At 35.7% G+C, this 25,866-nt stretch overlaps 3 protein-coding genes across 8 annotated transcripts; 2 read left to right on the top strand and 1 right to left on the bottom strand.

Annotated features, from left to right (window-relative positions):
- Positions 1–8,691: 8,691 nt before the first annotated feature.
- On the top strand, positions 8,692–13,936 carry LOC112729379 (putative disease resistance RPP13-like protein 1). The gene is made up of 4 exons (XM_025779607.3): positions 8,692–12,203; positions 12,686–12,772; positions 12,888–12,966; positions 13,561–13,936. The coding sequence occupies exon 1, from the start codon at positions 8,986–8,988 to the stop codon at positions 12,196–12,198; it is 3,213 nt and encodes a 1,070-aa protein (XP_025635392.1). The 5' UTR covers positions 8,692–8,985; the 3' UTR covers positions 12,199–12,203; positions 12,686–12,772; positions 12,888–12,966; positions 13,561–13,936.
- Positions 13,937–15,385: 1,449 nt separating this feature from the next.
- LOC112755644 (putative disease resistance protein At3g14460) lies at positions 15,386–21,460 on the top strand. 2 transcript variants are annotated; one of them, XM_025803876.3, is made up of 5 exons: positions 15,386–16,602; positions 18,066–19,782; positions 20,238–20,288; positions 20,383–20,461; positions 21,072–21,460. In XM_025803876.3, exons 1-2 carry the CDS (start codon positions 16,305–16,307, stop codon positions 19,775–19,777), a joined length of 2,010 nt encoding a protein of 669 aa, XP_025659661.1. In that variant the 5' UTR covers positions 15,386–16,304; the 3' UTR covers positions 19,778–19,782; positions 20,238–20,288; positions 20,383–20,461; positions 21,072–21,460. The 2 variants fall into 2 exon arrangements, with proteins under 2 accessions (XP_025659661.1, XP_025659653.1); XM_025803868.3 differs by having other exon boundaries at positions 16,150–19,782.
- A 454-nt stretch (positions 21,461–21,914) lies between these two features.
- On the bottom strand, positions 21,915–24,919 carry LOC112755654 (cullin-1). 5 transcript variants are annotated; one of them, XM_025803889.3, is made up of 12 exons: positions 24,502–24,901; positions 24,348–24,407; positions 24,208–24,237; positions 24,042–24,128; positions 23,791–23,940; positions 23,661–23,716; positions 23,441–23,561; positions 23,171–23,332; positions 22,949–23,098; positions 22,618–22,836; positions 22,332–22,499; positions 21,915–22,222 (listed from the first exon to the last, which is right to left on the bottom strand). In XM_025803889.3, the coding sequence occupies exons 4-12, from the start codon at positions 24,087–24,089 to the stop codon at positions 22,121–22,123; spliced, it is 1,176 nt and encodes a 391-aa protein (XP_025659674.1). In that variant the 5' UTR covers positions 24,090–24,128; positions 24,208–24,237; positions 24,348–24,407; positions 24,502–24,901; the 3' UTR covers positions 21,915–22,120. The 5 variants fall into 5 exon arrangements, with proteins under 5 accessions (XP_025659674.1, XP_025659690.1, XP_025659682.1 ...); XM_025803905.3 differs by having other exon boundaries at positions 24,042–24,131; positions 24,502–24,852; XM_025803897.3 differs by lacking the exon at positions 24,208–24,237 and having other exon boundaries at positions 24,502–24,919.
- Positions 24,920–25,866: the final 947 nt, after the last annotated feature.

Genomic DNA, 25,866 nt, shown 5'->3' on the forward strand with positions numbered 1-25,866 from the left:
CCATATAAAATCATCTAATACTCTATTCTTTTTCAACGAGCGGCCACCTCACTTTCATCAATAATCATCCCATTTCACCGTCGCTACTTGACTTGCCACACACCACTCACCCTTAATAAAAATAACCATTTACTTAAGGATAAAAATAATCATCCGCATACCTAATAAATTGAACATCTAACATATTTTAATTATATATAACTAAACTCAATCCAATCAAAATAATCATCTACATAAAAATAAAATAATCATCCGCATACCTACTAAAATGACCATCCTAACTTGACCATTAAAATAGAAGAAGAAGATGAATAAACAGAAGAATATATTATTGTGGTGAAACATAATTTTGAAGGACTAGTCATGACAAAAGCGGCACTGTTGTGAAGTATAAAGGTCAAATCATGAAAGAAACTAACTATGTTTGGATCTGAAGAAGAAGAAGATGGTGGTATCATCGGTGAGAAAAGGCTTGAAGAAATTGGAGAAAGGGAAGCCGATTCGGAAGAGAGGCACAAAAACAGCAACAGCAATATTAGGCTGAGCGTTGGAGGGCGATGCACATCGGGCTGACCGGCAGAGATGAGGACGGTGATGCGGCTGCCTCGGTATGACCGGCGAGAAATTCAATGACGCAAGGTGAGAACCGGAGAAGATGACGATGAATTTTGGACGTGTATTGGAGATTACGGTAAGATTAGAAATAACCGTATATAGTGTGAATGAATTTAAATACTAATCTTAATTTTTAAATTTTAAATTTTAAAATTAAATAATTAATTAATGATGTAATTTTTAATTTTACCTTTTTTTATTCATTGTATACATTGTATACAATCTATTCTTAATATATAAAAGTAGGTACATAGGTTTACCCACATTACTTCTAAGTTATTTTTCTTCTTCTACTAACGACATGTCAGCACCATCGCTTACTTGGCAAAATTTTAGAATCCACCATTCAAATCTTGCCAAATCAAATTTTATTTTCAAATAAAATAAAAAACACAAAAAACAACAAAAAAACACAATAAAAACCAACAACTTAACTTTTTCCAAATCAATCCTTATTTTTAAAACAACAAAAACACAAATTAACATTTACCCCAAAAAAAAGCTTTGAAAACCAAAGAGCTTATTACCTTTCTCATACTTCTCGAAACCCTATTCCTCTTGGCACCTCTCCGTACCAAGATCTTATTTCCTCCATCCTCTTTCGGTCCCATGAGCCATTGTTTTTCCTCGAAACAAATTGTCCATCACGATGTCTATCTCCGGCGGAGCCGCATTGCATAAATTGCAGAAACTGGGACAAACTCCATTCCTTCTATTGCGGTTTTCCTGTCAGACCAACGTCACCATTCAAATCTTGCCAAATCAACTTTTATTTTTAAATAAAAAAACACAAAAATAACTAAAAAACACAATAAAAACCAAATTAACTTTTTCCAAATCAATCCTTATTTTTAAAACAACAAAAACACAAATTAATATTTACAAAAAAAAAAGCTCTGAAAACCAAAGAGCTTATTACCTCTCTCATACTTCTCGAAACCCTCTTCCTCTTGGCACCTCTCCGTACAAAGATCCTATTTCCTCCATCCTCTTTCGGTCCCATGAGCCATTATTTTTTTCTCAAAACAAATTGTCCATCACGATGTACATCTCCGGCGGAGCCGCATTGCATAAATTGCAGAAACTGGGGCAAACTCCATTCCTCCTATTGCGGTTTTTCTGTCAGACCAACGTCACTATTCGGCGCCGCTAACGTAGAAAATTCGTCACAGGTATCTTCCTAAAGATTTTCAACTTTGCCGTTTACTCTTCTCATTCTGTTCTGTTGTTCAATATCATTTTCAATAGCCCTATTTATTTGTTATAAATAATAACATTTTAATTGTGAACTCATTGCAAGTAGCACACATTTATGTATTCCTCTTTTTTAAACGGTTCTGTCCAACAGTCACAACCAAAATTAGGTTTACCCACATTACTTATAAGTTATTTCTTTTCTTCTACTAATGCTATGTCAGCACCATCGCTTACTTGGCAAAATTTTAGAATCCATCACTCAAATCTTGCCAAATCTATCTATCTATTTATAATCTATCTATTTATCATATATAAAAGCTGATACTAACTTTTTTCACAATGAGTTTAAGCCATCTTTTCTTTGCCAATGATGCCACGTCAACAATTCTAATGACTTAGCAAAAGATGAAAATCAACCAATCACTATTTAGTAAAATATTTTAAAAAAATTAAAACAAAAAACTCTTATCTATTATTATTCAAGTACTAATTAAATGCAATAAACATACATTAAAAGTGTCATAATAATAATTATTATAAAAAAGTTCAGTTATAAATATTCAAATTCTACAACTTATACATATTAAGACTATTAGTACTCTTCATTTTTTAATCTCTCATACTAATTGTAAAAAAATTCTTAAATTTAATTTAACATTTTTATAATATATAAAAGATGATACTAACTTTCTCCATAATGAGTTTAAGCCATCTTTTCTTTGCTAATGATGCCACATCAGCAATTCTAATGACTTGGCAAAAGATAAAAATCAACCAATCACTGTTTAGTAAAATGTTTTAAAACAATTAAAACAAAAAACTCTTATCTATTATTATTCAATTGAAACATCAAGTACTAATTAAATGCAATAAACATACATTAAAAGTATCATAATAATAATTAGGGATAAGTATTGTTTTGGTCCCTCACGTTGAGGGTTGGAATCGAACCCGTCCCTGATCTAATTTTCGATTTAGAATCGTCCTTAATGTTTTTTTTCGTATTAAAATCGTCCTTTTAATTTTTTTGGGACCAAAATACCCTCACCACTACCAACACAATTACCTCCTCCACCAGCACTACCACCAACACCAACACCACCACCACAACCACCACCAGCACCAGTACCACCACCACCACCACCACCACCACCACCACCACCAACAACAACAACAACAACAACAACAATAACAACAACAACAACAACAACAACACAGCACAGAATAAACAAAAGAGAAAAAAATTGAGACCTGGGAAGCAGAAATTTAGAGCAAGGAAGGAGAAGGAAAACACAGCACAATGAACAAAAGTGATGGAGTCAGGCAGTATTCTATTTGTTGAATTCAACAACTAATTACAAGCAAGCAATAAGAATTCAAACAATTATACCCAATTGAATCCAACAATGAAGGTCACATTGAAATAAGAACTCAGCAGCAATAACAACTTAAATTCATACATTGAGCAAAAATCATCCCTGCACAAGCAACCATTAACAATATTTAGCAGCTGGTTCACTCCAAATCGCCATGAACAAACGCACAGCAGCAAGAGACAGGAGTACAGCAGAATCAGACAAGCCAATTTAGCACTGGACAAATCTATGAAACAGCAACATTTCCAAACAGCAGCATTAATCAAAACAAAAAACCTAAATTCACTATCCAGCTCAAATTTTCTAACCACCTGGAAAGCAGAAAATTGGAGCAGGGAAGGAGAAGAAAACGTGGTGGTGAGGAACGGGCGGAGCAAATCAGCTGGCCTGGTGGTGGCGCTGGTGACGTGGCAGCGGTCAGGACACAGTGAAATGGAAACAGGGATTTTGTCCTATTCTAACCTTCAAAGACAGTGGGAGGAGCGATGGAGCAAGGGGAAGGGGAAAGGGCTTCGCACGAAGGGGAGGGGCCTGGACGCCACGGCGGCGCTGGGTTGGGTCGCCATGGCTCGTCGATGGTGGAGGCTACAGGTCAGTGGTTCGGCCATATGGAGGTTGGTTCGCGATGGTGGTTCGACGCTGAAAGGAGACGCGAGGGGGAGAAGAAGGTAGAGGGTCGCGGGGGTGGTTGGCTGGGTTAGGGTTCGGACAGGGGTGGTGACGGGTTGGGACGCCGATAAGGGCGCAGTGGCGAAGGTTGGGTGACAATGCCATCACTGAGGGGCGCGGCAGCTGTTCGGTGGCAAAGGAGAGGAGAGTGGGGCAAGGGGACAAAGAAGAGATGAGAGAAGAGGAAGAAGAAAGGGGAGAGGGGGAAAGCTGCTCGCGGTGGCTTGCTGGGGCTGTTCGGTGGCAGAGGAGAGGAGAGTGGGGCAAGGGGACAGAGAAGAGATGAGAGAAGAGGAAGAAGAAAGGGGAGAGGGGGAGCGGTGGCTCGCTGGGGATTAGGGGTAGTTTAGGAATAAAATTAAAAATTAGATCAGGGACGGGTTCGATTCCGACCCTCAACGTGAGGGACCAAAACAATACTTATCCCTAATAATTATTATAAAAAATTTCAGTTACAAATATTCAAATTCTACAACTTATACATATTAAGACTCTTACTACTCTTCATTTCTTAATCTCTCATACTAATTTTTATAATATATAAAAGCTCAAACTAATTTTCTCCACAATGATTTTAAGCCATCGTTTCTTTGCTAATACTAACTTTCTCCACAATGAGTTTAAGCCATATTTTATTTGCTAATGATGTCATATCAACAATTCTAATGACTTGGCAAATGATGAAAATCAACCAATCACTATTTAGTAAAATGTTTTAAAAAAATTAAAAAAAACTCTTATCTATTATTATTCAAGTACTAATTAAATGCAATAAACATACATTAAAAGTGTCATAATAATAATTATTAAAAAAAATTACAGTTATAAATATTCAAATTCTACAACTTATACATATTAAGACTCTTACTACTCTTTATTTCTTAATTTCTCATACTAATTGTAAAAAATTTTTAAATTTAATTTAACATTTTTATAATATATAAAAACTCATACTAACTTTTCTATAATGAGTTTAAGCCATCTTTTCTTTGCTAATGATGGCACATCAACAATTCTAATGACTTGGCAAAAGATGAAAATCAGCCAATCACTATTTAGTAAAATGTTTTAAAAAAATTACAACAAAAAACTCTTATCTATTATTATTCAATTGAAACATCAAGTACTAATTAAATGAAATAAACATACATTAAAAGTGTCATAATAATAATTATTATAAAAAATTTCAGTTACAAATATTCAAATTCTACAATTTATACATATTAAGAATCTTACTACTCTTCATTTCTTAATCTCTCATACTAATTGTCAAAAATTTTTTAAATTTAATTTAATATTTTTATATGTTTTTCATTCTCATTCATTCATTTTTTTTATTATTTACAAACAAAAAAATGTAAAAAAAAATAAAGTGTAGCAATTAATGTAAATCAAAAAATGAAAAAAATGAAAATACAGTTTTATATAACTCTAATATAAATAATCTATGTCTTTTTTAAAAAAATAAATTCAAAATCTATTTATAATATATTCTCTAAAATATTTTTAATATAATATTTATTAAAATCTATTTATAATATAAGTAATCTATCTCTCCGTGCATTGTGCGAGTCTCACTCTAGTTAATATTGGTTCCAATACTTTCTCTAGAAGAAATTGACATTAATCCAAGTCATGCACACCACTAGGGATGTCAATGGGGCGGGGCGGGGGCGGGGGCGGGACGGGGGATGCTTCCCTACTCCCCGTCCCCGCCCCCAGAATTAATCCCCGTCCCCGCCCCATTCCCCGTCATGGGGGGATAATTGTCCCCATCCCCGTTTCCCCTATTCCCCGCGTTCCCCGCGGGGCCCCATTCCCCATCTCCCTATGTTTAACATTCACATGAAAATTATAGTAAAAAATATCAAAAAAGCAAAAAAACAAACTAAAAAATATTATTACAAACACACAGACATATCTTATCTAAGATTATAAGTCCAGAAATACAACATAACAAATCATAGTCCATAAAATAAAATCTTAAAATGCAACTTCCATTATAAAGAAAGCAATAAAACAAAGTCTTTAACATCAAATATTCTTTCATTGTCGGCATAAAATTTCCAACAAACATCTCCATGTTCTCTGTTAAAACAATAGAGACAAATATGTTAACATACAGTGACTAGAATGGAAGCAAACACGCAGACGCAGAAGTGGAGAGGAGAAGGACGCCGTGCCTGAGGAGAGAGAACGACGCGGTGAAGCTGCTAGGGTGACGGCGCAAGAGTGGCCGGTGGCTAGCTGTGAGGGTTTTGAAGTTTGAACAAAGTGGAGAGTGAGTGAGTGACTAGAGTCTGGAGAGTTGGGGTTTGGATGGGAATAGAGAGTTAGAGAGGGCGCAACAACAAAGGTGAGAAGGGAATATAGGGTTAAGGTTTTTTAATGGGTGAAATTACTAAAATACCCCCTATGTTAGAAATAAAGTAAGAGTATTTAAGTAAGTTTAACAATTCGGGGAATTATCGGGGATGGGGCGGGGATCCCCGCTCGGGTCCCCGCGCCTGTCTCGGGAGAATTTTGTTCCCCATCCCCATCTCCACGGAAAAAATTTTCCACCATCGGAGCCCCATTTGGGGCGGTCCCCGCAGAGATCCCCGCCTGCTGGAGATTTTTGACACCCCTACATACCACAGATGTCAAATCCTCTCTCTTCTATGCACGATTTTCAAAATTCCACAGTTACCTAAAGGAACTATATGTATTAATCACGTTTCTCTATTATTATAATTAAATATAATTCATGTCATTTCTTAATTTTTTTAATTGTTATAGAAATAATTTTTTATTTATATTTAAAAAAATAAAAATAATCTTATTTATTTTTTGTTTTTAATTTTTAAGAGTATAAATAAAAAAATTTAAAAATATTTGTTTAAAAGGATGAAAACATAAAAAAAATTAATATTTTCATTATTACATGAATATTATTATTACAGTATTTATTATAAAAGATTACTATGAATTTATTATTATGACTCTTATTACTATTTTGATTGTTATTATCGTTATCAAAGCAAAATTATGATGTCGCTTTTATTTTTTCTACTCCTTGCATAATTGTTTGAACCAAGGTTGCGAGAACCGGACCGGTCAATGAACCGGTGAGGTTACTGGTTCAATGGTTCAATGGTTCGACCGGGGTTCAACCGGAGTTCAATCGGTTTAATTAAATATTAAATAAAATTATTAAAAAACCTAAAAATAATTTTAAATATATTAATTTAATAAAAAACCGTTAAAAAACCGTTAAAAACCGGCCGGTTCGATCGGTTTACCGGTTAACCGACCGGTTCGACCGGTTTTTTACCGGTTTTTTGCTGGCCGGTTTTTGAGCTTACCCGGACCGATTAACTGACCGATTCCCGGTTTTTCCGGTTGAACCGGCCGGTCCGATCCGATTTTCAGAACCATGGTTTGAACAGTATTTATTATGATTTTATGTAAAAAAGTAGTGTTATCAAATAAAACTCACAATATAATCTCCTTTATTAAAATATCTATAATTTTTGAAACGTAACATCAAAATTATTAATAATATCATTAGAATCAACACTTATTGATATTGTCATTATAATCACTTCTATTCTTATTTTAGGTAGGATTAAGTATAATTTTGATCTTTAATGTAGAGGGCAAAAATTTATTTTATTTTTAGTCTTTCTTCCGTTACAAAATAATTTCAAAAAGTTTAATTTAATTTTAAAATTATTCTTCAAACCAAAATGTCACTTTTCCTTCTTCTCCAAAATCAAGCATAAGCAAAACCAGAATCAGAACCAAAAACAACAACAACAATAAATCAACAATATAATCAAGCAGAAGTAGGAGCAGGAGCAGAAATAAAAGTAGGAGCAAAACAACAACAACAATGAATCAACAATGTAATCAAACAGAAACAGAACATGAGCAAAAGCAGGAGCAAAATAATAACAAAAACAATGAAACAATGTAGTGAATAAGAAGCAAAAGCAACCAGAAACAACAATAATCAGAAATCAACAACATAATACAAGCAGAAGCAGAAGAAGAATAGAAGCAGAAGCAGAAGAAGAATGGAAGCAGAAGTAGAAGCCAACGAGTCACCCAAAACTGCCATCACAGCCATCACAGTGTCGATCCGCCATCACAGCACCGCAACCCTTTTCTTCTTCTCTCTTTGCACTACCCTAGCGCCACCGTTACAGCGCGACCTCTTCTCTTCCCTCGGTTCACCACCAAAGCTTTCTCCTGTTCTTCCCTCGAACCAAAACCCATCACCATCGAGCACCTCCGCCGAGCCCAGAGGAGCAGCGGCGAGATCCAGCCACCCCCTCTCTTCTTCCCTGTTATTAATAGCGGTGGCCCTTTCTCCTTCCCCCCTCCTCCCCCCAATCCCTTTCCTCTTATTCAACGTTTTTTTAATTAGGGGTATTTTTGAAATAAAAATTTAAAATTTGATAAAAATGATAATTTTATAACAAATTGAAACCTATAAAACTATTTTTAGCAAAAAAAAGACCAGATGCAAAATAAATTTTTAACCTCTACTTTAAAAATCAAACTCATACTCAACATTCTTAAGTACCAAACTCATACTCAACATTCTTAAGTACGTAGTAGTATTCAACAATTCATATTTATTAGTGTAATTAGTTAATTACTAATATTAGTATTATAATTATTACTATTGTTTTTTTATATCCACTACGATTATTCTTTTTTTTTTATTATTACGATTGTAACAATAATACTGACTATTATCATCACTAATTTTCTAGCCACGCATATTTTGAATTGAATATTCTAGTCAGGTTCTTTAAGGATCAGAACGAACTTTCTCCACGGAAGACAAATCCATCATGCTATTGGCTATTGGAAGCAGTGTGGACCACACATATAATTCTGAAAGCACTCAAACATGTCACTTTTTTTTCCTGAGGAAGAGAGACGGAAGCATCACACGAACTTGTCCCAAAGACCAATGAACATGTGTGAAGTCAATGTCTTTTTGCTACAAGGAAAACAAAATACATAAGCAATTAAGCATCACTTTCTGAACCTGCTGCTACTACTTCCTTTACCTTCATTGCAAACAATCATCCACTACTTTCCTTGCTTTCTTTCTTCTAATCTTGAGACCAACATGGCTGCAAGATTTGTGGGGGAAGCTTTTCTCAACTCTGCACTTGGCACTATCTACGACATGCTGATTTCACCCTTACTTGTCAACTTCATCCAGAGAAAGAAGCTTAACCGGAAGCTGGTTGAGAAGCTGGAGACAGTTCTGAAGGCTGCTCATGCTGTGATCAATGACGCCGAGCGGAGGCAGATCGAAGAGGAAGATGTGAAGAACTGGCTGGACAGGCTGAAGTATGCTGTGTACGATGCTGAAGACATACTGGATGAAGTCACCACCAAAGCTGCCATTCAAAAGGTTCAAGGTAACTCTCTGTCTCGCTATGTCAATTTGCATGGTGATGGTGAGATAGTAACCAAGATAGAAGAGATCATTGATGCATTAGAGACAATTGTAAATGAGAAAGATGGTCTTGGCTTGAAGGAGATACCGGTGGAGGACATGTCGTGGAGGATCCCCTCAACATCTCTGGTTGATGTGCATCAAATATATGGCAGGGACCAAGATAGGGAGGCCATAGTAAAACTGTTGTTAGATGTTACCAATGACGGTGGAATATCCGTGATTACTATGGTCGGCATGGGTGGAATAGGAAAGACTACTTTGGCTCAGATGGTTTACAATGATGACCGAGTGAAACAAAAATTTGATGTTAAGGCATGGGTTTGTGATGGGCAAGAAGAATTTGACGTTCTTAAGGTGACAAAGGCTGTGATGGAAGCAACTTCTAGTTCTTGCAGCTCAACTGAGTTAAACACAATTCAGGAGAGCTTGAAGAAAGTCCTAGCAGGGAAGAAGTTGTTGGTTGTTTTGGATGACATGTGGAGAAACAATTATGATTACTGGATAAGTTTTCTAAAGCCTTTTAAATCTAGTAACGGGGGTGTTAAGATTCTTGTAACAACCCGTCTTGATTCCACTGCTGATATGGTGAAAACTCTTCCAACTTACCATTTGAGTTTGTTGGGTGATGAGCACTGCTGGTCAGTGTTTGCAGATCATGCATGTCTTAATTCGGCTGAATCCCATAGCCGTTCTGATCTAGAAAAAGTTGGTCGAAAAATTGTCAAGAAGTGTAATGGGTTAGCTTTGGCTGCTCAAACACTTGGAGGTTTATTAAGAGCAAGAAAAGAAGTAGCGGATTGGGAGTTTATATTGAGGAGTGAAATTTGGGAACTTCCCAAAAAAGATAGTGGGATTCTTCCTGCATTGAGAATCAGTTATCACTACCTCCCCTCGTACTTAAAACGTTGCTTTGTTTATTGTTCTTTATTCCCAAAAGACAATAAATTCAAAAGAGATGAACTGGTGTTATTGTGGATGGCAGAAGGTCTTTTGCAGCGACCAAAGAGTGGCAGCACTTTAGAAGAAGTTGGTTCTAAATATTTTAATGATTTGGTTTCGAGATCATTTTTCCAACATTCTAACACTGATGAAAATTTATTTGTGATGCACGATCTCATGCATGATTTAGCAATATTCTACGGTGGAAAGTTCTTTTCGAGAAACTTTGAACTCAAAACTGCAGACAAGCATGATGCTTGTCCTCGTCATTTTTCAGATGGTCTTGGCATCGATGATTCGTTATTCTCGGAGATCTCGGAAGTACGTGATTGTTTGAAAAATGCAAGGACATTGCTGGATATCGATTTTGAAATATGGAAGGATTCCATAGAGGAAATTGATCCTTGTCGCTTACTTGCACAGTTGAAGCACTTAAGGGTTTTGTCATTTAAATTCTTTTGTGTTGTTGATCATGATTCATTGCTTGATTCAATAGTTCATTTGATCCATTTGCGTTATTTGGATCTCTCTTATTTATCTATCGAGACATTGCCAGAGTCAATGAGCAAATTGTATAATTTACAAACACTGAAGTTGAATGATTGTGAAAGACTAGAAAAGCTTCCAAGCAACATGCAGGATCTTGTAAATTTGCTTCATTTGGATCTCTCTCATACGCCAATTAAAGTATTGCCCGAGTCATTGAGCAAATTGCATAATTTACAAACGTTGAAGTTGAGTCATTGTGAAAGACTAAAAAAGCTTCCAAGCAACATGCAGGATCTTGTAAATTTGCACCATCTCGAAATTGAAGGTACTAAAATAGAAGAGATGCCGAAAGGGATGAGCAAATTAAAAGACCTACAGATTTTATGTTACTATATTGTTGGGAAGCATGAAGAGAATGGGATTGGGGAATTGGGAGAACTTGTAAATCTTCAAGGGTCATTTTGTATTGAGAAATTAGAGAATGTGGTTGATAGCAGTGAAGCTTGGAAGGCAAGGATGGTTGATAAGAAATACATCACTCATTTATATTTGATGTGGTCATCAGGTGAAGATAGTGATATTGTTGATTCCCAAATCAAAAAAGATGTACTTGCCAAATTAGAACCTCACAAAGACTTGAAGGAGCTATCCATCTGGGGTTACAGAGGTACGATGTTTCCGGATTGGGTAGGGCAGTCTTCGTACCACAACATGACTGTGTTGGAGCTGAGGGGATGCAGGAATTGTTGGGTGCTTCCTTCACTTGGACAGTTACCCGCTTTAACGACATTGAAGATTTTCGTGCTCGACAAGGTGAAGAAGATTGGTGGGTCATTCTATAAGGGTGATGGAACTCATCAGCATCAGGAGACACCCTTCCGATCCCTTAAATCTCTGGAATTTCGTCGTATGGGTTGGTGGGAGGAATGGGAGTCTTATGAATGTGATGATGATCATGCACCATTTCCGAAACTTGAGTATCTTTCAATATGCAACTGTCCTAAGTTAAGAGGAGATTTGCCCACTTTCCTTCCCTCGTTGAAAGATTTGAGCATATTCGATTGCAAGAATGTAGAATTGCCAATGCAACACCAACAACATGAGTCACTAACGAGTCTTACAATAGACAACAGCTGTGATTCGCTTACATCCTTCGCATTGCCACCGTTCCCAAATCTCGAGTCTCTCACAATCACAAGACGTGAAAATTTGACATCTCTGGAGGTGTCACAGACACAGCCCCTCCAATACTTATTAATTTCAGAGTGCCCTAAGATGGAGAACATAATAAGGCTGCCTGCCTCTTTAAGGGAAGTCGACATCAGGAAATGTCCGTTGTTGGGTGAAGGCATAGAGAGGAAGGACCCCCACATTTGGCCATCCATTTCCCACATCCCCAGTATTTATGTTGATGGGAAACGGATTCGCAATGACTCAACATCTTAAAACAGGTACTGTTTATCTCTCTCTCTCTCTCTCTCTCTCTCTCTCAAAAAAAAAAAGCATTTCATCTTCAGCAACATCATATTCATTCTATTATCAGTACGATAGTTTTATTCTAACTGAATTTCATCAATCCATTTTATTTTTTTATCAAATCTACTCTATACTGTTTCAAATCATGTGTCTCATACTCTCATGTCCTTCTACTCTAAATATAAAACCCAGTCCTCAGTTATGACACTCTTAATCACCACTACAGTACGTGGTCGAGACAAAATTATTTGTCATGATATCAGAAAGGAATTCTGAGTCATTTCTTTTGACCAAGTTTTGACTTTTGTGTAGCATTATATGCTGTTAGTGTATCATAACTCATAATTCAGTTGGCCCATCTTCACTATCAATCTGCTACTTCCACCTTTTAAGCTTCTTGTCATAGTTGGACTATTGCACAACAAAATAGTAAAGAACTTTTGCTCTCCTTTTGCAGGAACCATCTCCTCAGAAGGAGTATGCGTGATTCTGCCCTTGACAATTGGTAATTTTGTGGACAATTTTGTGATTTTATGATAAAAAGGTATGTCTATTGTAAGAGAAAAACATTTATGCCCCCACCTACATATTCCTGTACTTGATTTGCTCCAACACAATCCTAAATCCTAATCACTTTCTTGCTTTGGTTGCCATAACAGCTTTTTGGGCTGCCTGGACCACCTTCCTCTTGTTCTTTGCTTATCCATACTGCTTTTCGCCCGTCTTGCATTGAGAATTGTAAGCAACTTTTACCCTTTCATTAATTAAACAAAATGCCTTCTTTGTAATAACAATTGAATATAGGTAAAATGGCAGAAATATGATCTAGGTATATAAAATTTTAATAACATTAAAATAATGATGTCTTCAGATGCTTAATTAATTGGCATACTTTTATCAAAGGTATTCGTGTAAAAAAAAATTTGAGTTCTTAAATTACTCATCGTTTCATTGCATCATGCATATCATACTCTAACACCATGGTTTCCTAAGATTAATTTTATTGGCACCGTTACCTCTGAATTTTGGTCGTTCTGGTAGTTATATATTATGAATATCACTGGAGCTATATGTATTGTACTTGTACCTTCACTCTATGATGATTGATATAGAGCACCAATGTCAATGGCAACTTTAGAGTTGAGAGTAGATGCATCAACTCTGATTGATTTAACCACCATGTATCTTAACCACTAAGCATATGCAAATTACATAGTAGTTGAGGACAAGGTCATGACAAGTAGCAAATTACATTCTTAGTGTTGTTTGTTATTTATTTATTTTTTCTGGTGGTAGCAATAATATTTTAATCTAAGTGGCCATGTTCTTCAGGTTGCTAGGGTACATCAAACATGTCATCAATTCCACCATATGGCTCTGTCAATTCAGATTCCACTTGGATGGAAGGAAATAGGAGATGTGTAACCACTGAGCAGCCCTTTCTCTTTCTCTTTTGAACGTTGGGAATAACATACAAACTTTGTGCATTCAGATTTGTTCATAAAATTGATAATTTTGACTGCTTAGCTGAGTCCATTACTGAGATACTCTATGCCATTGATTTAGAATCATGTTTTTCTATCTTTTTTTTTTTTTTGCCAAGTAGATTACTTTTCTGTATGACTAAGTGGCTTTGGTTGATTCAGTACTCTGTCACACCATGGGATTTATAGCAATAATTGAGTAAATTCAAGTTCCTTTTTGGCAACTCTCCTATGTACATTTCTGAAATGGTATATCTCTTTCTTTATGGCTTATTCTGGTAATCCTGTATTTTCTAATGAGTAATCCTAATGAATATGTGATATGTCACATCATCCTAATAAAAAAGTTTTGCTAAAACTTCTAGCTATGTACCAATAAGTGAGCATCTTAAGTTGCAATGATGGACCAAGATAATTGATGCTTAAATTTAGTAGAAATTATTGCTATAAAATTATGCTCAAACTTATATATTATTGAATAATTTCAGTCCATATGATATACCAAATTTATCTCAAAATGCATACATTTTATAGTGCTATATAGTTACTGTCATACAGATAAAGATTTGGTTTGCATTATTGTGTGGTTAGGTCGTTGAAAACTAATTAATGCATTATTACAACTTATAAACTGTGTCACATACTAGTACTTTTTTGAGATTGTTTTGTAAATTTTCTTGTTCAAAATTGTGTGAATGTTCTGATAAGTTTAGTAGTCTTGGTGAGTGGTTGACCTTGTGCCATCTCTTTTTAATACGTGGGCTTGTAATGGTAAAAGTAGTTTATATTAACAATTTTTTTTTTTAATAAGAAAATCAGATTGCAACCATTATTGAAGATTACATGAAAATGTTGTTGAGGTTGTTGGGAATTTGGGATACATGTCTTCAATTTATGCATTTAGCTTTTAGAGTCACCAGACCAGGAAAAAAGACAATTTTTAGAAATCATATTTCAATCTCAATGAAGCTTAGAAGCCAGAAACAGATAAAGGATGATTACATGGTTTAACTTATTTCCTAATGTCAAATTAAACAATTATTCTTCTATAGGTTTATTTATATAATAATAAACAGAGCTTTTTGTATTCCATTAAGAAAAGTAGCCAATCCAACTAAATATTTAAGTTTGGAAGAGCTCAGAGCATTTCCGATATTAGTTTTAATTTCAATTTTATTTTGGGCCTACAAGAATATTTATAAAACCATATCTAAATTAATAATTTTTATAAAAAATGACTATAATATTTTTATTATAAAAAATAACTAAAATATTTATATTATATATATATATTTTGAAAATTGTAAATCCTAATCCTATGATAACATAGAAAAAAAATTTTTAAAATTAATATATATAAATATAATAGAAGTATTTTAGTTATTTTTTATAATAAAAATATTATAGTTAATTTTTATAAAAAATAATATTAATTTTGACCAATTCAAAATTTAATTCATCATTTTTTCGGTTAAATTAAGTTATTTAACTAATTTTGATAAAAAAAAATAATACGGCATAAGTATTAAATTTTAATTATTAAAAAATATCTTAAAAAAAAAAGACGTTTTAGACGCCCTTATATAATGACTTCCTTAATTTAAAATTTTAAAAACAAAAATTCTATTTTTTTCTGTATAATTAATTAACACACCAATTTTTTCAAGCTTTTTGGTGCATTCTACTGTGGCTACAATTTCAATGGCTATGGTGGCTACTGGCTACAATATAGAAGACAAATCAGCTAAAGACAGCTGACCTAAGAATTTTGACTCTAAAGCTAATTTGATCCTTTTAGTTGGCTCTTAATTGGTTTAGTTCCAAATTTTTATCACAGTAACTTTGTTATTAATCTTAACCATTTTCATATATTCTAGTTGAAAAAAAAAAACACATTTTCCCAGGCTGTGCCACTGGAACGACACCGTTCCCACCTTCATGTTCTTCAACTCGCTCCGCGTCCAGGTCAACTCATCACTGAGTCGGAGATCTTGAGTGCGACTCGCTCGGTGGAAGGCGACGGTTATTGCTGCAACAACTAAGACTGAAGAGTGGTAACATAAGTGGAGAGTGAGCGAGATCCAAGGGGGTGGCGGAAGGAGTGGTTAGGGATCAGATCTTGCGTGGGCGCCAATTACTGTTACTATCCCGCACCGAGCTACATAGTTGAGGACCAAGAAGGTAGGACACGAAGAATAAACCACCGTGTTCTTCAAGGAGTGATCCACAAAGTCGCAAACAATAATTCAAAACCAAATAAATTAATTATTAAAATTTTTCTTTTCTAATTATAAGTCTCAACTTTCAGCACTTATGGTAAATTCAGTTAGGAGTTATTTAAAAGGGTCAACCACTTGCAAAACTAAACCAGGTGGCATTTGCTGATTTGTAGAGAAAACTATAGACACTTGTAGTCATCTAAACTACAGTCACAGTAGAACTGGCCTTTTTTCAATGGCGAAAACTTGCCCGGTATTATTGACTTTAATGTATACTTTAATGTAAACATACCAACACTTCATTACTTGCTACTACTTCCTTCTTTGTAAGAAATCTGAGTTGAGTGCAAACACAAAGCGCTTCCTTGTGAACATGGTTGCAGAACTTGTTGGAGGAGCTTTTCTCTCTTCTTTCTTCAATGTTCTTTTTGACAGGTTGTCCGATGATAAGTTTGTCAAATGGATTCGAGGAAAGAAGCTTGACCAGAATCTGCTAGGAAGGTTGGAGACAATTCTGAACGTGGTTGAAGCTGTGCTGAATGATGCTGAGAAGAAACAGATCACTGTCAATGCTGTGAAGAGGTGGCTTCAAAATCTTCAAGATGCTGTCTATGATGCTGATGACTTGTTGGATGAAATTACCACCAAAGCTGCCATTCAAGAGGATCCAGGTAACTTCCTGTCTCGTATCTTCAATTCACAAGATAAGGATATGGTTGTTACTAGGATTGAAGAAGTCATTGCTAGACTAGAGGATATTGCAAAACACAAAGATATCCTTGGTCTAGAAAATATTGCAGCCAAGAATATGTCTGGGAGGATTCCATCAACCTCACTAGTTAAAAAATCTGATATGTTTGTTGGGAGGGACAAAGAGAGGGATGCTATAGTGAAATTGTTGTTAGATGATACTAACAATGGTGATTTGTCTGTGATTCCCATAGTAGGCATGGGTGGGATAGGCAAAACTACTCTGGCAAAATTGGTTTATAATGATGTCAAAGTGAAGCAAAAATTTCATGTTAAAGCATGGGTTTGTGTTGGTGAGGAAGAATTTGATGTTCTTAAGATGACAAAGACTGTGATAGAGAAAACTGGTAGTTCTTGTCACTCAAGTGATTTAGATACAGTCCAAAATCATTTGAAGGATGAGCTAGCAGGGAAGAAATTCTTGATTGTTATAGATGATGTATGGAGCAGTAATCGTGAGGGTTGGGGAAGTTTCTTAACTCCTTTTGAATGTGGAAGTGAGGGAGGTCATATCCTTGTAACAACCCGTCTTGATCCGGTTGCTTCTATGGTGAAAACTAATCATAATCAACCTCTCAATTTGAGTTTCTTGCATGAGGAAGATTGTTGGCTAGTGTTTGCAAAACATGCATTTTTTCCTACTGAATCTAGAGACCGTTCAGCTTTAGAAATTGTTGGCAGAAAAATTGTTGAAAAGTGTAAAGGGTTACCATTGGCTGTTCAAACACTTGGGGGATTATTAAGAACAAAAGATCATGAAAGGGATTGGATTGATGTTTTGAATAGCAAAATTTGGGAGTTTTCTGAAGATGAGAGTAGCATTCTTCCTGCCTTAAAAATTAGTTATCATTACCTCCCTTCATACTTAAAACGTTGCTTTGTTTATTGTTCTTTATTCCAAAAGACTACGAATTCGAAAGAGATGAACTGGTGTTATTATGGATGGCAGAAGGTCTTTTGCAGCAACCAAAGGGCGGCAGCACTTTAGAAGAAATTGGTTATAAATATTTTAACGATTTGGCTTCAAGATCATTTTTTCAACATTCTAACTCTCTTGAAAATTCATTTGTGATGCATGATCTCATGCATGATTTATCGATATTCTATGGTGGGAAGTTCTTTTCTAGAACCATTGAACTCAAAACTGCATATATGCATGATGCTTGTTCTCGTCATCTTTCATATGATCGTAGCATGAATGCTTTGTTCTCAAAGATATTGGAAGCATGTGAAAGCTTAAAAAATGCAAGGACATTGCTGATATTTGATAAATGGCATGATTCCACAGAGAAATTTGATCCTTGTGGCTTACTTGCACAGTTGAAGCATGTAAGAGTTTTGTCATTTAAATTCTTTCCACTTGATACATTGCCTTATTCAATAGGTGATTTGATCCATTTGCGTTATTTGGATCTCTCGGGTGCACCTATCATGACATTGCCCAACTCAATGACTAACTTGTACAATTTACAAACATTGAAGTTGAGTAATTGTACAAGACTAGAAAAGCTTCCAATCAACATGCAGGGTCTTGTAAATTTGCGTCAATTGGATGTCTCTTATACGCCTATTTTGGTATTGCCCGAGTCATTGAGCAAATTGTACAATTTACATACACTGAAGTTGACCAGGTGTAAAGGACTAAAAAAGCTTCCAAGCAGGATGCAAGATCTTATAAATCTACGCCATCTCCATATTGAATATACTAATTTAGAAGAGATGCCAAAAGCGATGAGCAAATTGAAAGACTTGCAGATTTTATGTCACTACATTGTTGGAAAGCATGAAGAGAATGGGATAGAGGAATTGGGAGAACTTGTAAATCTTCAACGGTCACTCAGTATTGAGAAATTAGAGAATGTGGTTGATAGCAGTGAAGCTTGGAAGGCAAGGATGGTTGATAAGAAATACATCACTGATTTATTCTTGAAGTGGTCATCAGGTGAAGATAGTGATATTGTTGATTCCCAAATCGAAAAAGATGTACTTGCCAAATTAGAACCTCACAAAGACTTGAAGAGGCTAAGCTTATGGGGTTACAGAGGTACCATGTTTCCGGATTGGGTAGGGCAGTCTTCGTACCACAACATGACTAAGTTGGAGCTGTTGGGATGCAGGAATTGTTGGGTGCTTCCTTCACTAGGACAGTTACCCTCTCTAAAGAGATTGGAGATTTCACGATGTGAGAAGCTGAAGATGATTGGTGGCTCATTCTATAAGGATGATGGAACTCATCATCATCAGGAGACACCCTTCCGATCCCTTAAACATCTCTCATTTTTTTACATGCCTTGCTGGGAGGAATGGGAGTCATTTGAATGTGACGAAGATGATGCACCATTTCCTCAACTTGAGCATCTTTCGATAGTGAACTGTCCCAAGTTAAGAGGAGATCTCCCCACTTTCCTTCCGTCTTTGAAATCACTTTGGATTGAAGAATGCGAGGAGCTTGGTAGTTATCTGCCAAGAGCTCCCATGTTATGCCATTTACAAATATACGGCACAAAGGAAGCAAGAATTCGGGAGCTACCACTTTCGATGTTGCAAACTCTATCCGTTGATGGAGGGCAGCCAGTGGAGTATGTGTTTGATGCCATGACTCACACCCAACCAACCTCTCTCGCAGAGTTAAGAATCTTAAACTGCTCATCAGCCATATCATTTCCAGGGGATTCTCTGCCCCCTTTATTGCAAGAGCTATCAATCAAGGATTGCAAGAATGTGGAATTCCCAATGCAACAGCAACAACATGAGTCACTAACGAGTCTTGAAATAGACAACAGCTGTGATTCACTTACATCCTTCCCATTGTCAGCGTTCCCAAATCTCAGGTCCTTCATAATCGCAAGACGTGAAAATTTGACATCTCTAGAGGAGCTGTCACAATCACAGTCCCTTCGAGAATTACGGGTTGAAGAATGTTCTAAGCTGGAGAACATAAGGTTGCCTGCCTCTTTAAGTCGACTCTTCATTATTAAATGTGGGTTGTTGGGTGAAGGCATAGAGAGGAAGGATCCCAACATTTGGCCATCCATTTCCCACACCCCCCACATTTTTGTTAATGGGAGATCGATTTGCAATGACTCAACATCTTAAAACAGGTAACTCTTTTGCCCTTTCTATCCCAAACCCACTTCATCTTCTCTAACATCACATTCATTTTTCATACATTATATTATCATCATGATAGTTTATTTTTACTGAATTTCATCAACCCATTTTTTAATTGTAACAAGTCATGTTAGTTGTTTATGAAATCTACTCTACACTGTTTCAAATCATGTGTCTCATGTCCTTCAACTCTAAATATAAAACTTAATCCTCTGTTATTACACTCTTAATCACCACTACAGACATGGTCAAGGCAAATTTAGATTTGACTTTTCGCTTTTGAGTAGCATTATGTGGCTGTTAGTGTATCAGAACTCATAATTCAATTGGTCTATCTTATAGGGTGTAGAGCTATCACTCTGTTACTTCCACTTTTTAAGTTTCTTCTCATCATTGGACTATTGCATAACAAAATAGTAAATAACTTTTGGTCTCTTTTTTGCAGAAACTATCTCCTCATGAATAGTTGTTTGATATTCTCAGGAGTTGATAATTGGTACTAATTTTGTGGATAATTTTGTGATTTTTCTTTATTTGCTCCAAGACATTCCTAAATCCTAATCACTCTCTTGCTTTTGTTGTGGTAACAGCTTTTTGGGCTGCCTGGACCACCTTCCTCTTGCTCTTTGCTTATCCATACTGCTTTTCGCCGGTCTTGCATTGAGAATTGTAAGCAACTTTTCACCCTTTCATTGCATCCATATTTGCTTCATTTTTCTTCTTCGTAATGTGAACTAACATATACATCATTGCTTCCTTCTTTGTATAAATATAAATAAAATGGAAGAAATATACTCTAGGAATATAAAATTTTAATTCCAATCACATAATGATGTCTTGGGGCTGCTTAATTAATTTAATTGTCATAACTTTAATCAAAGTTATTCGGGTATAATTTGTTGGGTTCTTAAATTATTGTTTTGTTGCATGATGATTACATATTATACTACTAACACCATGATTTCATTTCATGCAACTGTTTCCTAAGATTAATTTTATTGGCACTGTTACCTCTGAATTTTGGTCGTTCTGGTAGTTATATATTATGAATGTCTCTAGAGCTATATATATTGGACTTGTACCTTCACTCTGTCATATAGAGCACCAATGTCAATGCCAACTTTAGAGTAGAGAGTAGATGCATCAACTCTGATTTAACCACCATGTATCTTAACCGTTAAGCATATACAAATTAATTTTTAGTGTTGTTTGTTATTTATTCATTTATTTATTTTCCTGAGGTATCTATAATATTAATCTAATTGGACATGTTCTTCAGATTTCTAGGGTACATCAAACATGTCATCAGCTCCACCATGGCTCTATCTATTCAGAAATCTTTGGCGCCGCTCAGAGTTCCTGGAGCTCCAAGATGGGCAGATGGATTATGTTACTCATCCTTAGGATATAAACGAAGTTGTATACAATTGGAAACGAGGGAAGCAGGCTCCTTTTAGAAAGCTGTTAAGTCCATTTACTTAAAGATAGGATGGTTAGTTAGCAGTAGTAGTTGTTAGGTTAGTTACTATAATAATGGAATTGGGAATGTAATTGATGGGAATAAGGGTAGTGGCCTGAGTAGTTAGTATAAGAAAGCATGCTGAGTGTAAAGCAAATTTTGATGTTGAATAAAAAGACTGGAGAATACCACCTCTCTTTCCTCTTAAACTTGGCCTAATGGATGTTAATGGATGTCCTTCCATTGTCACAATTCTCTAACGCACTTATTCTTAATTTTGTCTCTTCTAGAATGTGAGATAGTCCTAGTATTTTCCAGTGAATGAATGCTGTTATTGTTAACTTCTATCAAATTGAAACATTGAAGGTAGAAGCTGATTCTTCCAACTACCATCTTTGACCTTCTATTAGGAATCAATGGCAGAGGGTCTGATGTTGTTTGAGACATCTGCACAGCTGAGATGAGAATGGAGGTAGACAAGAAGCTATTTCTAGATTGACTTAAGATTGCAAATTCAAGCCGTAAAATCAGCTACTAAGACTACCGGTTTACATTTTTAGATGCTGCCCTTCTCCGGACTTTGCATGACATATCGCTTGATGTGAGATCTCCTTGTCATTTTGTTAAAATTTTAAAAACAGATTGTCCAAATTCCTTATAGACTAAGATGAAAAAAATGTATTATATCTTATGTTGCTAGACACGTATTTTAACAATTTCTTTTCAGTAATTCTTCCTTTCCAAATATTTATAGCCTCCATTGTCTACAACAATCGACAAAGAAGCATGGAGCAATCATTCTATCATGCATTTAACTACATTTAACTACTAGACAATAAACATTGGCCACTGCACATTAGTTGCTTCCATTATGCCACATATTTGAATATATTTTGGTTATCTCTGTCCCTTTCCAAATAGTCCTTTGCAATGAGATGTTCAATGCGTTTCTTGATTGTTTTGATTTCAGGCTGCAAATCAAATACCAACATTTGCAAATTAAGATAATACTTGAAACCAGAAAATAATTCAGCCAATACAAATTCACTCAAATTAGGAGATGCATGCATATTGCTATACCTTGAACAAGGGGCTTAACATCTTGACACACTCCGAAAGCAGTTGCTTATAGCCCAAAACCTTCCTGCTCTTCATAATGCGCACAATTGCAGCGTCAATGGTATACTGCCTATCCTTGTCGAGATCTTCAACCATCTTCCTTTTGTCCTCATTCTGTGTAATGGGGATCTACAATAAAAAGACAACATGTCTTGTTATGTTTTGACAACAAAGAAAACTGAAACATTGAAAACTAGCTATGAGATTGCAAATCAAATGTGGCCTATGGATAAAACTAAGAACAAACCTTGATCCTCCTCATTTTGTCAGTAAATTTAGAGTTGAACTGAAAGATGTCATTTGGAGATATAGATTTTGTGTTGGGCTCCTTGTTAAGTATCTTATACTTCGAACAGGACAGCGAGTGGAGTAATCCACCGGCATCTTCGTGGCTCAAGTTCAGCCGAGTCATAATCTCTGAATAGCTCAATCTATCTGCATTGTTGAATAGCAGCAGGATAACAGCCTGTAAAGTACAAAATTTTCTATACATAAACATGAGTAATGAACCAACGATTGTTATGTACAATACTTCCATAGTGCTGACTTTTCTTTTGGGTTGCTGGGAAGGAAATCACCTGACTTGTGGATACAATTAGTTCAATGGTTTTTGGTTCAAAGTTGCCATTGACATTGCATGTCCCCAATGAGTAAATCCACCTAAGTCTTCTTGTCTTTCTCCCGTATCTTAAATCATAAAAGCTCTTGAAAACTTCCATGCATTTAATCTGTGAAAAGACAAAAATAAAATAAAATATACAGTAAGGATGGAAACTTGAAGTAATTCACTATGTTCTTACCATCATGGAAGGGAGATTGAGATCAAATGTTTTGTAAGTTGGCCAAGACCCAGTAGTAAGGACAGTAACTGTGATGTCCATTCCAAGATTTTGAATTTCCTTATTATGAAGATACTTCAAAAATTGACTTTGACATTCCCTGGCCAATATCATGTCATTAACCTGCATGCATGACAGTTGTATATGCCATGTTACCACGACGTTATATTATCAAACCAAGAAAAGAAGATAGTACTAAAATTTAGTTAGTTGGCAATGAAATCAACTGACCATTCTCTCCATGTTCAATGTGAAATTTCCCCCAAGCTGTTGCTTTAGCATTGATAAAAGAATCCTCTCCTGCTCCTCATTAGCATCCGGGGTAAATAGTAATCTGCGGGCAAGATTCTTCCTGCAATTATAGAATGTACAAATAAATAAATAAATAGTTCTTGTACTACAATATGGGGGCTGAAACAAATGTAAAAATTTACGATGATAAAAGTTTGACCTGCAATATTTTGCAAAAAGATCCTTATCATTGATATAAACAAGCAACTTGACTACCTGCAGGAGATTAAACAAATTTGTCAACACAATTCATAGCAATGGGAATCTGATGAAGAAAATATAAAAAGTACCTTGTCAAGATTTTCTTCAATTGCTCCATCACTCAGCCTCTCACTCCCTCTCCTTTTTAGGATATTATCACAAAATGCAGCTAATAGTTCTGCAGTGGTACAGCCTGCAACAGTTTTATTGCAAAATATCACAAATGCTTCCTTCAGTGCCTGTTGAGACAACCAAAATCAAATATATCATTTAATAACTTATGATATTTAGAGTATTTGTTCTTCAAAGAAACTAACAGAATATCAAAATTGCCTCAAACCTTGTGAAACTTAGTATCAATCATAAAGCAAGCATTGACATATGCCATATACTTGTCATGGGCCTCGATAATTTGTCTGATTAGTACCTGCTATATGACATGATTATACTTACAGCCTTACAGCTATTACTACAAAAAAATGAAAGAAAAAGGCATGGAAACTAACATGTCCACGGATGCTAGACTCTCTTGCAGTCTGAAGTGAAGAAAAATTTTTTTGTCGGCATTTAGATAATCAATGACTAAAGTCAGAATAAGATGCATAACTACTGCAGGTATGCCAACACAAAGGGAATGCATATAAACCTGATTGTTAGCAGCTTCTTCTTCCTGTTGGATCAATACCGTACCTTCAGCTGTAATATGCTGCAATGGAAGCATAACCAACAATGCTATCATTGCAACAAGACTGAAAAAATAGTTGACTTTGATCCCAAACAATAAAACCAAAGAAACCAACCTCCTTGAATAAATCGACAAGAAGTATCAAGAATCTAGGTATTTGCTGGGAAATCCTATAGACTCTAGAGAGATCTTCCACCTACACATAAATCAAATTGGTCAACCAGATGCTCATGAATGAAATGATGCTGCCGGTATAAGATAGTAAAACAAAGTTGTTTCGAAGTCTAGGTACACTCTCTTCTCCCTTGGGAGGCTCAAACTACACTTTGATCCCCATTATTTTTTAAAAATTGCACACTTCAAAGATGAAAATGTGTACGATACGGAGACTTTCCTATTTCTTGTCCTAGTTTACATATGATTTTCCTATTTCTGAGACTTGCATCAACAGCCAGTTTGGATCATGCATACCACACTACTATAGACTTTGGAACTTTATAAGAAAAAAAAAATATAGCTTTGAGGGTGGAATCCAAAACTAAATAATGTTCAAAAAATCATATTGTCTTCCGAGGTACCAAAGTCAATAGTAAGACTGGGTTTGGTAAAGTTTTTTGAAGAGGTGCTTGAGCTTTTTAAAAACACAAGTACCTCATTTTGCGTTTGTTAAATTAAAAAGTCTAATTGCTTTTATTTGTGGCTTTTAAAAGTTAGTGGTGCTTTTTTTTTTTTTTTTGGTCAAGTGGATTGGACAGCCCCCAATCCTAGGCATTACACCCATGTTTCACACACACACACAACACACTCACACACACTACCATGGGTATCATGGGTTCTTAAACCAACAACCAGCCTCAGCTGGGATTTGAACCCGGGTGCAGCGTTATATGAGGCGGACAGGTATGCCATCTGTGCTGGGCCTATGGAGCTTTTTAAAGTGGGCTCCGCTACACATACAAGCAAATAACGCATACAATCCTTACAAGTTGGCCCAACTCAGGTTTAATCCACGCGCACTCCCTCCCTTTAAATGGAGCGTCAATTTCACGCGCGTCACTCGAACGATTACGCTTCGAGAAAACCGCTCGTTATGGCTCACTCTTCCTCTTCTCCTTCAAAGATAACACAAATCCTCAAGTTTCGAGCAACATTCCAAACCGAAGAGACATTTGAACTCGTCGCGAATAATAGCAGAAACCATCAACAAAATATTATTCAAGGTACGTTATTGTTTTACTCATCTCGTACATTTTCCACATTTCTGTTTCTGATTTCGAAATCGAAGAACTATGTTTTACTGTTCTTCTATGTTCTTCTAGGTTTTATTGATCTTCTTGTTCTAAGAAATTGAACACATGGTGTAAATATATTTGATCCAATTATAAGTAAAAAAATTTTCCATAATTAAACTCTCTCTGATATATTCAAAATGTCTGATTTACAGGTACTATAATATGAAGTGGTGATCCAGATAGATTGG

This window comes from Arachis hypogaea, chromosome 2, assembly GCF_003086295.3.
Source record: "Arachis hypogaea cultivar Tifrunner chromosome 2, arahy.Tifrunner.gnm2.J5K5, whole genome shotgun sequence".
Taxonomy (NCBI): Eukaryota; Viridiplantae; Streptophyta; class Magnoliopsida; order Fabales; family Fabaceae; genus Arachis; species Arachis hypogaea.